This window comes from Heliconius melpomene, chromosome 12 (assembly GCF_056956725.1).
Source record: "Heliconius melpomene rosina isolate 202511_hmr_F chromosome 12, ASM5695672v1, whole genome shotgun sequence".
NCBI classification, from domain to species: domain Eukaryota; kingdom Metazoa; phylum Arthropoda; class Insecta; order Lepidoptera; family Nymphalidae; genus Heliconius; species Heliconius melpomene.
In genome coordinates, this window is record NC_140400.1 from 7603503 (window position 1) to 7619052 (window position 15550).

At 38.3% G+C, this 15550-nt stretch overlaps 1 protein-coding gene across 1 annotated transcript in view; it reads left to right on the plus strand.

Moving 5' to 3' along the window:
* The window catches only part of LOC146533701 (metabotropic glutamate receptor 2-like), a 120101-nt gene that overhangs the window by 94212 nt on the left and 10339 nt on the right, over positions 1–15550 (plus strand). The window contains exon 15 of the mRNA XM_085194516.1: positions 8988–9201. Within this exon, the coding sequence (XP_085050642.1) occupies positions 8988–9201 (214 nt within the window). The remainder of the gene's footprint in view (positions 1–8987; positions 9202–15550) is intronic.

Sequence of the window (15550 nt, forward strand, 5' to 3'; positions counted from 1 at the left end):
CGGTCTCAGTACGCAAATGGGGCTAGTCCGCGATTTTGTTACAAACCGACAACTCGACTTATTTCTAGTTCAGGAAACGTTCCTTAGAAATTGCAATAGGGATCCCAAGATAGCTAATTACCGTACTATTCGCAACGACAGAGACGGCGCCAAAGGCGGCACCGTCATATTTTACAGAAAGACGCTTCACGTCATACCGCTCGATCCGCCGCCGACGCTCACTAACATCGAAGTTTCGGTCTGTAAGGTTCACATGACTGGACATCCACCCACTATTATAGCTTCCGCCTATCTCTCTCCATCAAAGAGTTTACTTAGAAGCGACCTACAGACACTACTAGACATGGGGGACTCGGTTATCATAGCCGGGGACCTTAACTGTAAAAGTACCAGGTGGAATTGCAACTCCACAAATAGAGGAGGAATCGAACTCGAAAATATCTATGACCTGACCACCTCTCGCTTTGAGATAATAGCCCCCCTCACTCCCACTAGATTTGGGCCCCGGGGCCGACCTTCAATTCTCGATATAGCCATCCTGCAGGGCGTCTCTCTCAGGCTGCGCTCTATCGAGGTAATACCAGAGTTAGACTCAGACCATAGACCTGTAATAGTTAAATTAGGACCCGATTGTCCTCCAGTTCTTCCTAAAACCACCATCACCGACTGGTCTAAGTTCGCGGAGCGCCTAGGCAATCCCGACACGGAACCGACAGACGACATACCTGACAGATTCGACTCGGTGGAAGTAGTCGAGGCGGAAATTAACCAACTTACTGACAGACTGAGTAGCACTCTCGACGAGTGTTCTAGGGAAATTCCAACTAATCCAGAAGGACATTTTAAGATCCCGCGAGATCTCAGAAAGCTTATGAGACGTAAAAACATCGCCAATAGGGCGCACGATTCATTTCCGTCGCCGGCTAACCGCGCCAAACTCTGGAGGCTCCAAAGACAGGTTCGAGCCCGGTTCGAGGACCTCAGAGACGAATCTTGGGATCATAGGTTATCAAATATTACGCCATCGCAAGTAGCGTTCTGGCAATTAACTAAATCATTCAAAAACGACACCGTAGTCGAACTACCGCCGTTAATCCGTCCGGACGGAACACTAGCCTCAGACGATCTCGAAAAGGCCGAATGCCTAGCGGATAACCTAGAAAGTCAATGCTCCCCCTCGGAACAACCGTGTGATCCAATTCACGTCGCCGCGGTGGACACACAGGTCGAAACGTGGGCACCGTTGCCACCAGCGGGCGAACCTATAAGACCGACCTCTGTCGAAGAGGTACAAGACATTATAAAGCGCCTTAAGCCAAAGAAAGCCCCAGGATCCGATCGCATCTCGAATAAGATCCTTAAAATTCTTCCCATTCACATTCTAACGCTTCTCGTTGCCATTTTTAACACGCTCTTAAAAAAGTGCTCATTCCCAGACCAATGGAAAGAGGCAATAGTCATAGGTATTCACAAGCCTAAGAAACCTCGCACATCCCCGTCCAGTTATCGCCCCATAAGCCTTCTCAGTTCAATGGGCAAAATATACGAACGTATCCTCCTCACTCGTCTCCAAGCCGCAGTCGTGGCCAATGACATAATCCCCCCCGAACAATTCGGCTTCAGAGCCAAACACTCCAGCATACACCAGGTACACCGCCTCACGGAATTCCTGTTATCCCGAGCCAAATCAATGCCATCAGCGGCAATCTTCTTAGACATTGCAAAAGCGTTTGATAAAGTCTGGCACAACGGCTTGATTTACAAGTTACAAAAGACTAACGTACCTGACAGACTCGTGCACATCATTCGAGACTACTTATCAAACCGCTCATTTAGATACAGGGTAGAAGGCACCCTTTCCTCCAGTAGGCCAGTTAGAGCTGGAGTCCCTCAGGGCTCCATACTATCCCCGCTTCTGTACAATCTGTACACTCACGACATCCCCAAAACCCCAGGTACAAACCTAGCCCTTTTCGCAGACGACACCGCCGTCTATACGTCCGGCCGTGTATCAGTCTGCATAGCTAAAAGACTCCAAAAGTCCATGGACCGCATAGGTCAGTGGCTATTTCAATGGCGCATAGAGGTCAATCCCGATAAAAGTAACATCATATACTTCCCCCTTCGTAGGACAGACTACCTGCCACATGTCCGCCTTTTAGGCAAAATAATTCCCGAGGCCAAACAGGCCAAATACTTAGGTGTCATTCTCGACAGTCAACTGTCCTTTAAAGCCCACATTACTTATGTTCGCCGCAAAGCGGCGTACGTCCTAAGTTGTTTGTATCCACTCATTTGTGCTAAAAGTAAACTCTCACTTAGAAATAAAATCCGACTCTATAAAGCATGCGTCAGACCCATTTTCGCCTACGCCTGTGTTGTGTTCGCACAGACAGACCTTAGCCGATTGCAAGTAATTCAAAACCGTTTCTTGCGAAATATTACCGGTGCCCCGTGGTACATGCGTAATACCGATCTCCATAGAGACGTCAAATTAGATTCAGTAAAAGAGCACTGTCGCAAGCTCTCTAGTAGTTATTTCACTAAAGCCGAATCGCATCCGTATCCGCTGGTGGTAAACTCGTGTAATTACGCCAAACGTCGCCCGTGGGATCGCCGTCGACCCCGGGATATCTTAACCGATGATGCTGACCCCATCACTAAAGCGAACGACCCTAAATTTGTAGGTAGGGCCACACACAATCGCACACATACACGCTACGCACACCGTCCCCGCCGGTGGAGACGAGGTCCCAGCTTTACTGTGGCCCAATCGCGCCTCGGCGCGAGAGGAGCCCGCACTCATTAATCCAATAGGGCATCAAGAGCCCTCCCCAGTAGGCTTTGGTCGAACCGATCGAAGCAAAGCCCCCCACTACGAACGGTGTTCGCAAGTCGCGGTCCGAGTCTCAAAGGAGACGCCCTTGCGCCACTGTGTTCTCTTTGTTGGTACCTTCCACGGTAGCCATGCCAAGGTCAGAGTTCGTCTAGCTCGGCCTCCCCAAGCCCGGTGACGCTGTAGAGGCCGATATGGCCAACAGCATACTGCTCAATCGAAAAACGAAACGAAACGCACGATTTCTAAAATACTGAGCCTAAAAACTTATTATGATACTTTATAACATACGTAGGTATACATATTCTACGTGCGTGTTAAATATTTATTTTAAGTTTCACGGTGTATCCCGCATAAAGCAGTGTAAGTAGAGGGAACCTAGTGTTAGAGTAATCGGTTCTATAATTTCCATGGATTGGCTAGAAAATGAAAAGTAATTTAAATTTAATAATTACCAAGAGTAGATTGAACCAACAATCACTAACTAAACATCTGGAGTTTACAATTGTACACCATTCCACTGCACCACGAAATTTAGTTAAAGAGTAAGCTAACACTGATAAAGTCCGCAAAGTCAGAAATATTAGTTTTATTATTTTTCTCTTGTCGCCGTTTAACTTTTATAAACTTTTTAATAAGAAAATTGCAAGAAGATATTTTCTAAGTTTCGACAAACAAACTCGTTGCAAGAAGTTTGAAAAATATTCTACTATATAGCTTTTTGTATGAGGTCATTACTACAATGGCCTCGTGCTAAGTGCCATTAATCGTAATTTTCATTTCATTAAATCTTCTTCCTCCTGGCATTAATCCCGGCTATTGCCAGGGTCTGCCTTCCTACACAACCTACTCCACTTTGCACGATCTTTTGCATCCTCGGTGGTTAGACCATTGGCTCTCATGTCCTGCATCACGACATCCAACCAGCGCTTCCTTGGGCGTCCGGGAGGTCGCACCCCAGGGACTGGTATAGCAAGGCACCGACATAGTTCTTAGGCCGGCGCGTAACGTGGCCAAACCATCTCAAGCGACTCTCTTGGACGCTACGTCACGGACCCCAAGACTACCTCGAATGAATGTGTTGCGTATGCGGTCAGACCGCGTTACGCCGCACATCCACCTCAGCATCTTCATTTCTGTGACGTGAAGCTCCTGAGTGTGCCGAGATAGTGCTGGCCAACATTCGCTGCCGTATAAAAGAACCGGTCGGACGATGCTCTTGTATATCAGCCCCTTGAGCTTGGGCGGTATTCTGCGGTCGCAGACCACACCAGTGACCTCCCGCCATTTGGCCCAGGCAGCGCTTATCCAGCCATGGACATCGTGATCGATGCCTCCAGACTCGTGCACAACGGATCCAAGGTACCTGAACTTCTCCGACTTAACGGCTGGCTCAGGACCTATAAGGATGGTGCTCGAGTCCCGGCTCCCGCAGGCCATGTTCTCTGTCTTCGACACATTTAGTTTAAGACCGCCGTTCTCAAGCGTACCCTTCCAGAGGTTCACTTTACGCTCCAGCGTCAGTCGGTTCTCGGCAATGAGTGCTATGTCGTCGGCATACATCATCAGCCATGGAGGCTGGTCCTGGATGTGAGCCGAGACAGTATCGAGCACTACATTGAACAAGAACGGACTAAGAGCCGAGCCCTGGTGAACCCCCACCGTAATCGGGAAGGGTCTAGTGTCGCCAACAGCAGTCCTAACCATAGAAGCGGAATCGTGGTACATGTCTCTGATAATCTCAATATAGGCCTCAGGGATCCCTTTGGATCGCAATGCCCACCAGATACACTGACGAGGCACACAGTCAAAGGCCTTCTGCAGATCTAAAAAGACCACATGCAGAGCTCTCCTTTTTTCCCTGTATGCCTCCATCAAAGTTCTGAGGGCGAAAATGGCGTCCATGGTGCCCGATCCTGGCTGAAATCCATATTGAGACTCAGAGATAGTACACTCTCGGCGGAGCCTGAGGTCGATCATGCGCTCGAAGAGCTTCATGGTATGACTCATAAGCTTAATGCCCCTATAACTACCACAATCTTGAACACTGCCCCTTCCTTTAATTTTCATTTCATTTCCGTAATTTTCATTTCATTAAATATGAAATGAAAATTAAGAATATGAAATCTTTTTCTTTTTCTTAAATTTTGAACTTTATTTGAATTATATTTATTATGAAAATTAATATAATTATCCATACGTCTCGGAGCGTCACAATAAAGCTCATCACACACTATAACATAAATTATTAACGAGATAACTTTTCTTTGAACGAAACTCTAAAGCATGAGTGAACATTTAAATTTAAATTTATATCAATTTAAAAGTTTCTGCGAATACGTATACATAAATAAAATAAATAAAAATACATTTCAAATATAGCTTTTACTTAATTTCTTTTTAATTATATATTTATTTATTTTAGCTTCACGCTGTATCACGCATATTACAGGGTTATCACGCATATAACTTAGAGTTAAGACTCTCCGTAGTCGTAGTCCGTAGTCAACACCGCGCTTAACGAGTGCTTTGTTACCGGAACAGAGGAACGAAACGCGCGAACTAAGTTCCACCACTTAACACGCAAATGTCTCAAAAAAATGGCTGATAGTCAGGAAAACCTGACATTAGGTCGGCCAATCCTGCTATAAGCGGGAAAAAGAGTGCAACTCAGAAAAATACAAATAAAATTTGAATCTAAAATCATAGTATAAAGTGAGACACGATCTCGCTTTTAGAATATATAAGAATAACCTCAAAAATCAACATATTCCATCGAGGCGCGCTCCGTACGTGGCTTTGTAATATTTTCCAAGGCAGTAGATAAACACGAAGGAAACGAAGACGTGATACAGAAGCTCGCAAAACCTTCGACTTCCTGTACCGAATATGGATAACAAGTGAAGTAGATAAAATAGGATACCTACGTATGAATGTTGATATACGAAATACATAAATGTCTTTGTTGTTAATGTTTAAGAAAAAAAATAGATATTTAGTTATTCATATGAGCATGAGATCTGACCTGAGCGTGGGTGCCTCATTTGTTAGCAAAAACAGCATTTTGTGTAAAATTCGTCCTTTTATCAAAACAAAAAGTGAGAACTTACAATATGATAAATTACGTTTCTATTGATTTACAATAATAAAATTGGTACGGAACCTTCGGTGGAGGAGACCGACTCGTACTTCCCACGGTAGGAATCGTACCGTCGTTTTCACAGTCACGCAGCCGCTGCGCCACGGCAACCTCTTCCTTACTTGAATTTCCTAAAAATTTTCAACGTAACTTTAACTGAAAACTAAAACTTTTCAAACTCCTGAACTAAATAAAGAAATACCCGAGCGACCAAACAAACTAAAATTTTGAAACTTGAATTTCTCTGTCCATCCACACAAAATCTCCTGAGGCTAAACGTTTTTGCGCGAAATGGATTAGTTTTACAATTCAAACGAGTACCGCCGTAAATCCTGCGAGTTTATATTTAAAGAAACGTGACTTACTTTTTCAATGCTACAATGTGTTAATACTTTAAGTGCAGCTAGATCTATTACACTCAAGGCAAAGGTGAGGTGGAAAGCAATAAAAAATCTAAAACTGCCTCAAGGATTCCATTTATATATTTTTTTTCGCTTTTTACATTTTTCGAATGACTTAAGTTCCGCCATTCAACACGCAATGTGGCCAATGGGGCACAAGCGTGCCGTGTGTAAACAGGATATAGGTTTGATTCTCACTCGAGTAAATGAGCTGCTTTGAATTCCGCAACTTAACGCAAATGATTCCAAAATTTCGGACTCCATTGTCAGACAGATCCTAGTTTTAAAACACCATCATCAAGTTGGACCCAAGGGCCGTTCGCCATTACGGCTTCTTAAACTAAAAACACTGACCAATTTTTCGAATAATGTAAGCAAAATGTAGAATCAAAGGATAACCAGATAGAGTTCCTGTCAAATCTGAAATAAAATTCAAGAGCAAGTAATGCATAAAACATATCGGGCCCAGTATAAATAAGAGGTCACCAAGCACCAAACGTCCTCAGCAATCCCTTCTCTGCGCTGTAAGAAAAAAGGAAAAGTTACTCCGCCCCAACGTTACGTGACTTACATCAGAGATTTTAGAAATGTTACAAATTAATAGTTTTGTCGGTCTGTGTTATGTTTTTTGTACTAAATATATATTTCTATATTAAAAACGTATTAATTATGTGAGGCAGTGGAAGTTGGGTCGATTCCCATTCGGAAGAATGATTTTAAATTAGATGGAAAATAGGAAATAGTCTGACATTAGGTTCAATTTATTATTTAATATACGTAAAAATAAATGATAAATATACATATAAATATATATGTATGTAGGATACATATAATAAATATACGCTGTATCCCGCACATATTAGGGTAGGTAAAAGGAACCTGGGAACCTAGAGCTAAGAGACTCCGTTCCCCAATTTCAGCAGAATTCTCGAGGTATTACGTGTTGAGTGGCAGAACTCAATGTCGCCCTTTAAATATTTCATACTCCCAAAGTGGGAATCGAACGCACTACCGTCGTGTTTACAGTTGCAAGCGTGTGCTCCTGCGCCATAAAGCCGTCCAGTAAATACATATATGAAATATTTAGTAAAATAATTATGTACTAAAAAGTGACGTCATAAGCTTTGAGCGATTTCTAGTTCATACTAATATTAATTTTGTTGAAGAACTTGTTGTGTACTGATATTAATTTTCATAAAAACCAGCACATCCCTTTAAAAGAGTTTCAAAGAGCTTTTAAGTGAACTTTTTCACTTTTGAAGTTTAGTTTAGCTTTAGTTAATGTCAATGTATAAATTTTTGAAGTAATGAAAAAATCGTTACTTATATTTAGATATATTTTTATTTCAATTTAATTCTACCTGATGTATAAGATATATTATTTGTGCTGTAAAATTTAATTTAAAACCTTTTACATTTATGATGTTAGTAGGATTATTTAACTTAAATATTACATAATATATTATAGTTATAGGTAAAAAAATACTTAGGTGATAGCTCCTCTCTACTTCACCATTTTATAAGCGGAATCAAGCGTGAAGCTAAGGATATATGTATAAGGAAAAAATATTATATAATACGAAATTAATTTTTAAACGAAACGCTCGAAAATTGGGCAGTGCGTGAAAAACGGCGTCTTAACACGAGGTTCCCTCTGCCTACCCTGTTGCATGCGGGATACAGCGTGAAGCTAAATAAAAACATACCATAGTAGAGAACGAACAGACGAGCGTAACACTGAGCGACGTGTGAGGAACGTAGAGCTCATTACAGTAGGTTCCCTCAACCTCCCTTCTATGCGAGGAAAATGTGAACTTGCCAAATCTAATAATTCCTTATATTCACGCACACTCGTTGCAAATCGTGTCCCACAAAACTGATTCAGCTTCATCCAAGTCAACCCTCGTCAATTCCATCCATCAATCTTCCCAAATTAGTGGATCGGTCACATAAGAATGAATCTACGTCAAGTTTCAATCGCTTAGTACCATTAATTGATGGGTGTTCGTTTTGGATACGACTGTATAAGTTTTCCAATATAGTATTACGTTGATAACGGAATATAATGTGAGTAAATATGTATTTAATAATTAGGGATTTTTAGTCACTACGAAATATAAAATTATTAATAAGCGAAGCGAAGAATAATAAGAAGTTCATTTGAGGGGTAATGCGTTCAAATTCGTCTCGATTTGCGAACAATCAATTAAATTCGTTTTGGTGCAATCAGTCAGTGTCTAACTGTGAACAAGATAGTTGTAGATTCCATTCTCATTAAGAGGTATAATTATAATCAAATTATTTATAAATTATTCAAAATAAAAAAAATTAAACATGCAATAATTCTTGAAATAGACAGTAATTGTAGAAAAGAATTTCTGAAAAGTAAGATATCATTGCCTACCCTGCTACACATGTAAAATTAAAAAACTTTTATTTAAAAAAACCAAGCGTCCAACCCTAACGATTTCAAACAGACCCGAAATTTAAATTCTACTACGCATAATTTTTTATACGTTTTCCAAAAACAATATTAATCTAAGAGTGAAATAATATTGTAAAAATATTAGAAGTAAAATATTATTTTTTCTAATTTTACCAATTCTTCCAGGTACTAATAGTAGTAGTGTGGATGATAGTGGCACCAGCTCGAGCCATGTTCCATTACCCTACCAGAGAAGACAACATGCTGGTCTGCGACTCCTATGTCGACGCGTCTTATATGATCGCCTTCTTCTACCCGATCGTCCTGATAGTTATATGCACTGTGTACGCTGTTCTAACTAGAAAAATACCTGAAGCCTTTAATGAGAGTAAACATATAGGTAAGTGTCTTTTTTTTATTTCACGCATTTTTGTAGATATGGTGTTTGTAGTAGAGTTGAGTAGCGAAACTCAACGCTGCCTGTTCTCTATCAGAGCAGGAAAAAAATATTTTAAATATAATCTTTCCCCTGCGTGAGGATAGAACTCACAATATGACAGGTGCTGTATAATTTTATTCTGATGAAGGAAAATCTTAAAATTTTAACATCTGTATTGAGGCCGTTGTGGCGCAGGTGCACAATGTCTGACTTCCAAAGCGATAGTGGTGGGCTTGATCCCGAATGGGAATCGAACCCACTAACGTTTCAGAGAAAGAAATATCTATATATTTATTGTAAATGTATGATTAAAAAACAAAGGTTCAAATTTTCAATTTAAAATCGTTCTATTATCATTGCTGTATTCATTTATTCAACAATGGTTTATTTATAATTTTGGATATTATTCGTATTTTTTTTGGATTTCACCAAAACTCGTGAATCTATTGTTATTGTTACAATATCAGACAATCAGAAATTGGAATATGGTTTTTAATTCATCTCCGAAACCGGTATTTTTGTTCAAAAACGGTACATTTACGTTCCATACACGTTCACGCTACATACCTCCTCAGAGCTCTTAGGCGATTGCCAAGAGGCCCAGGTTCATATTTCACTACATGGAAATTTTTAAGCGTTTAATAACGTTGGCATTTGCAGGGTTGAGTTCCGCTGCGCTTTGTCTACCAGAGTTAAGAAATAAATAGAGTATCTTAACACTACTAATGTAAATGTGAAACAAGAAAAACATATTTATTGAAAGAACCCAACTACCCTCAAATAACACATGTTGTACAATTTTCATTATAATTTCGCTGACTCGAGTCCCTCTAAGTGGAACAGTGTAAGGCGGCACCATAGTACAAGCTCTAGAAGCTTTTTGCTTTAATAGAATCAATTGTACCGTTCTTTCAGTTTTAATTTAGCTTGCAACAAAGATGTTTTTAACTCCATTCTTACTTAAAATTGTTTAAAGTTAATTAAATATCGCACGTACTTTGTAATAATTTCCTAAAATGGTATATCGTTTTGTTAGTAAGTTGTATTATTTACCAAATAGGAGACCGTAGGTTCGATTCTCACTCATAAAAGTAGTTTGTTAGCTTGTAAAGTAAAGAAAAAAATATTATGTTACATATTTAGCACAAACTATATTTTTTAGTTTCACGCTGTTCATGTTGAGTGGCGGAACTAAACGCCGCGCCTAGCTTTGTTATCAATTAATATTAATGTCACACGCTTATGCCACTTCGCGATGACGGCCTCTATATTCAACTTAAACTAAACATTTCAAAATCACGAACCAATCACGCAACAAATAGATTTTAAAACAAAAAAAAAAAAAAAACAGATCAATTCCCTTGTATTACGTTATAGGTATTACCGTACTAATAACGTCTCTGTCCCCATTACTGTCTGCCCCTATTGAAATGGAAACAATGGTATATGTATGTAGGAGTAACAATGAAAACTATAGTCAGCTTAAGCTATGGATTTGCTTAATCCGTGGGCTTATTACGACTGTTGGGAATACGAGTCTTCACTTACGTTTTACGATATTTTAATTAATTGCTTTTTTTTTCTCTTCACGCTGCATCCCGCTGACAGCAGAGTAGACAGAAGGAACCTGGGAATCTTGTTACGACACTTTATTCCCATTAAGACACTTCCGCTTCTTACTTTCTGCCGATTCTTCGAGGTATTGTGTGTTGAATGACGGAACTTTCGGCGGAACGCCACGCTTTACTTTGTTACCAAAGCGAGAAAATGAAAATATTTAATACCTATTTAATTTCCTCGAGTAATCGAACCCACAACCCGTCGTGTTTACAGTCACACGTATTTGCCACTGCGTACGACTAGCCTTATTTATTCATTTATTTTCATATCTTTATTTTGGTAACAAGACAAAACATGGGGTTGAGTTCTGCCACTCAATACACAATGTCTCAAAAAATCGGCGGAGGGCGGCCCCCCTTGGCTTACCCTGCTATATTCGTGATATAGCCTTAAGCAAAAAGGAAGAAAATCCTTTAAAGAGCTCTGACTTACATTCACATAAATTACTGACAACTTCCATTTTCATAAAGCTCACTCTAAAATATCAACCGAAGTAAGCGCCATTGTGCCCACAATCTTAGTACAAATATCTGACTTCTTATATTTTCATATTTTGAGCTGTTTTCCAGAACTTTAGCATTGAACAAACAAAAGTTACATTTAAATGAACGAATACAGTATTTTTCCTACCGATAACCATTGTCGAGATATTCCAGCTTCGATGTATTCGTAGTTTCAAGTATTAAATTTTACATAAACATAAAAAAAAAATAATTTTACAATACTATATTATTTTACAATTTTATTTATAACTTTATATGAAGCTTTATACAGTGAAATATTTTTTTATTTTTACTACTCTCCTCTTGTAAATAATCGTATTTAATTATTTTTTTACTAATTTAAAATAAATGAGTTCGATACCTATTCGGGGGAATGAATTTTTCTCATTTCCCCAGTAACAAAATAAATCGCGGCTTTGAGTTTCTCCGTTGAGAGAGTGAGGCCTACAGCATATACGAATAGATTTACAACGAAAGCTTATTACGAAACAAAAACATAACATAAAGAATAATTATATTACATCCTGATAAGAAAACGTAACGTCTAAATGAAAACGCTAACAATGGGAAGCTTAATTGACTTTTACACTTCTGCAGCAGAATTAAAGTGAATGGAAAAATATGAAAATTTCCATCTCAACCCGCTCCTGTTTAAAAGCTCCAAGAAAAGCTTTTAAATGAATAAAGCATGCCGTACTCTTTGTTCTATTTACGACGACTTACCATTGTCGTATAATTTTAACTCAAATAGTCAAATTTTTGATTATTATTAAAATATTTTTTTTAGCTTCACGCTGTATCCCGTATATAGCAAGGTAGACAGAGAGAAAGTAGTGCTAAAACAATCAAACATGGCGGCACGAAAAATAAAATGTAATTTATAATTGAATATGAAAATCTTACATTAAAAGACATTAAAATTTTATAATATCTAATTATAAAGAGAAAGCTTACAATTTTAAAGTAACATTATACATTTTTATATTTAACGATTAAAAGCCCAAAAGTTGTAAATCTAAACTTTATTTCATTTAATTCGTCAAAAAGTTTCAGACGCTACGTACAAAGCTTATTAGGGTTGAGTTTGGAATTAAACGCTTATTTAGCCTTGAACTTGGATTCTTTACTTTTAAAATGTATCCCATCAAAAACATAAATGTAAAAAGAAAGCCAAGTTCTGTAATAAAACGTATGCTTTCAGCGATAAAAGAAGTGAGATGTAAATGTATGCCAAGTTCAATGGTCAGTCCTGAAATTTATTTTTAACAATATAAAATATTTTATAACAACTGAAAATGCCCATTCTTCTTACAACTTGGAGACTTTATTTATGTGTAATATCTGACTTGGCTAGTTTTCATATGAATTTACAATAGAATCTGAATAGAATAGAATTTGAATACATTCATTTATATCGATGTAAATTAATAAATCAAATTAAAAATCAAATCAGCTTCACGTTGTATCCCGCACACAGCAGAGTAGACAGAGAGAACCTAGTGTTAAAACACTCAGTAACTCCACTTTCCATCGAATTCTGGAGGCATTGCGTGTTGAGTGGCGGAACTCAATGCCGCGCTTTGCCTTGGTGGAAATATATATTTTTTTTCAGCTTCATGATGTATTTCGCGCACACCAGGCTAGGCAGAGGAAACCTAGAGTTAAGACACTCCGTTCCCCACTTTCCGCCGATTTCTGGAGGCATTGCGTGTTGAGTGGCGGAACTCAATGCCGCGCCTTGCCTCGACACCAGAGTGAAGAAATGGAAATATAAGTTTAACTCAAGGAAATAAATATTTCATTTCCTCGAATGGGAATCGAACTCACAACCAGTCGGATTTACAGTCACACTTTGTGCCCCTGTGCCACGACTGACCTTACAGATATTATTATTAAATTTTATTTATATTTCTATCAATATAATTTTTTTTTTATATTTATTTTTTAGTGTATTTTTTTTCTGTTTTCGGATTCTGTACCTCGAAAGCAATAAAACCGTACCCTTATAGGATCTTATATAGGACTTAGTACTTAAATATTGTAATAATAATTTAATATCAAATACGTTAATCGAATATGCAAATACTCTTAGTATAATAAGTACTAAAACATATGTTTAAATTATAATAAACTAGCGACCCTGTTGCGGCTTCGCCCGCTTTTACTACTGGATTATTCATATAATGTATGTTTGCAAAACACTTAAGACAATGTGAAAATTAATTAAACCCTAATGCGACCCGCATTTTCGTAGTTTCAATAAGGATTTTCTAATTGTTTTACACAGCAAGAATTTTTTAGTAGGTACCGTAATTTTAAATCTGTGCTACTAATCTTTTCAAGTACTTATTAAAATATATTTAAATGACTATTTTTAAACGGAAGAAATTATAAACAAAAACCTACCTACTAATAACTACTACAAAAAATATGAAACCAAATATATCGTGCTGAAATAATACATTCAACTCCAATTATCCAATACGTGCAAACGCATCTAAATCTTCGTTGCTATAGAGGCAGGCGGGTTTTTTTTTCGAGCATGTGGTTAATGCTGAAGAGGGTATTCTGTCCTAGATGAAAAGCAAGCACTACGTGGCTGCCTTTGAGGAAAATTAAATAGAATGCATCGGCTGGGAATCGAACCCGGGCCGCCCGCGTGGCAAGCGAGCATTCTACCACTGAACCACCGATGCGTGTAAGGCAAGCGGGCGTGGCGGACGCATGGCGAGTGGCGAGCCGTTTCGCAGCAAGGATTTTTTTGATAGTATAACAACTTCTAAAGTACTTACTAAAATGAAAAACAGTAAAAAACAGTTTTGGTCTACATTAAATGGCCAACGTAACCAATATACTTATTTATATGCTGAGAGTGAGGGATAAGTGAAACTTGAGTAACATACAGCTGATGTGTCAACGGCGGGATGTGTCAACAATTAAATGCGTTTTTCTGTAAAACTATTCGCAATTTCGAAATATTGTAAAAAGCAAATTTTATCTTCGTTTAACGTAGAAAATTAATAAAGTATTTTAAAGGATAAGGATTAATACCATTATGGAAAAATATCCCTCACAATAAAAAATATATTGAAATTATTATTTTTAGACAGAAAAATGATCACTACACGTTATTCTTAAAAGATACGAATATGCTCTCGCAGACTTTTTTGTAGATCTTATTAAGAGGAACAATACTCCAGTACATTATTTTCATGTAGTATTTACCATTAAAGCAGCGCATGCGCGAAAGTGTCTCAACGGGTAGGACTTTATACACATTTATCATATTTATGTTAATTTACATAAGAATGTACAAATAATAAACTATATATAAACCTTCTACGAAAAACACTCGACTTAATGGTGAAGACCGCATCAAAATCCGTTGGGTGGTTTAGAAGAAGAAGAGTTAGAAACAACAGACAGACACGAAAAGCGACTTAGTTTTATAAGATACTAGCGACCCCCTTGCGGCTTCTTGCCCGCTTTTTCTACTGGATTATTCATATAATGTATGTTTGCAAAGCACTTAAGATAATGTGAAAATTAATTAAACCCTAATGCAACCCGCATTTTCGTAGTTTCAATAAGGATTTTCCAATTGTTTTACACAGCAAGGATTTTTTAGTAGGTACCGTAATTTTAAATCTGTGCTACTAATCTTTTCAAGTACTTATTAAAATATATTTAAACGTCAATTTTTAGATAAGTTAAATGACTATTTTTAAACGGAAGAAATTATAAACAAAAACCTACCTACTAATAACTTATACAAAAAATATGAAACCAAATATATCGCGCTGAAATAATACATTTAACTGAAATTATCCAATATGTGAAACGCATCTAAATCTTCTTTGCTATAGGGGCAGGCGGGTTTTTTTCGAGCTTGTGGTTAATGCTGTTAAAACATCGACACCGGTTGGGTAGGCACTACGTGGCTGCCTGTGAGGAAAATTAAATAGAATGCATCGGCCGGGAATCGAACCCGGGCCGCCCGCGTGGCAGGCGAGCATTCTACCACTGAACCACCGATGACTGCTCATGACGCGCTTGAGTATAAATAAGGAAAACGTCGCGAGGCGCGTTTCGCAGCAAGGATGTTTTAGTATTTTAACAACTTCTAAAGTACTTATTAAAATGAAAAAACAGTAAAAGACAGTTCATCTACATTAAATGGCCAACGT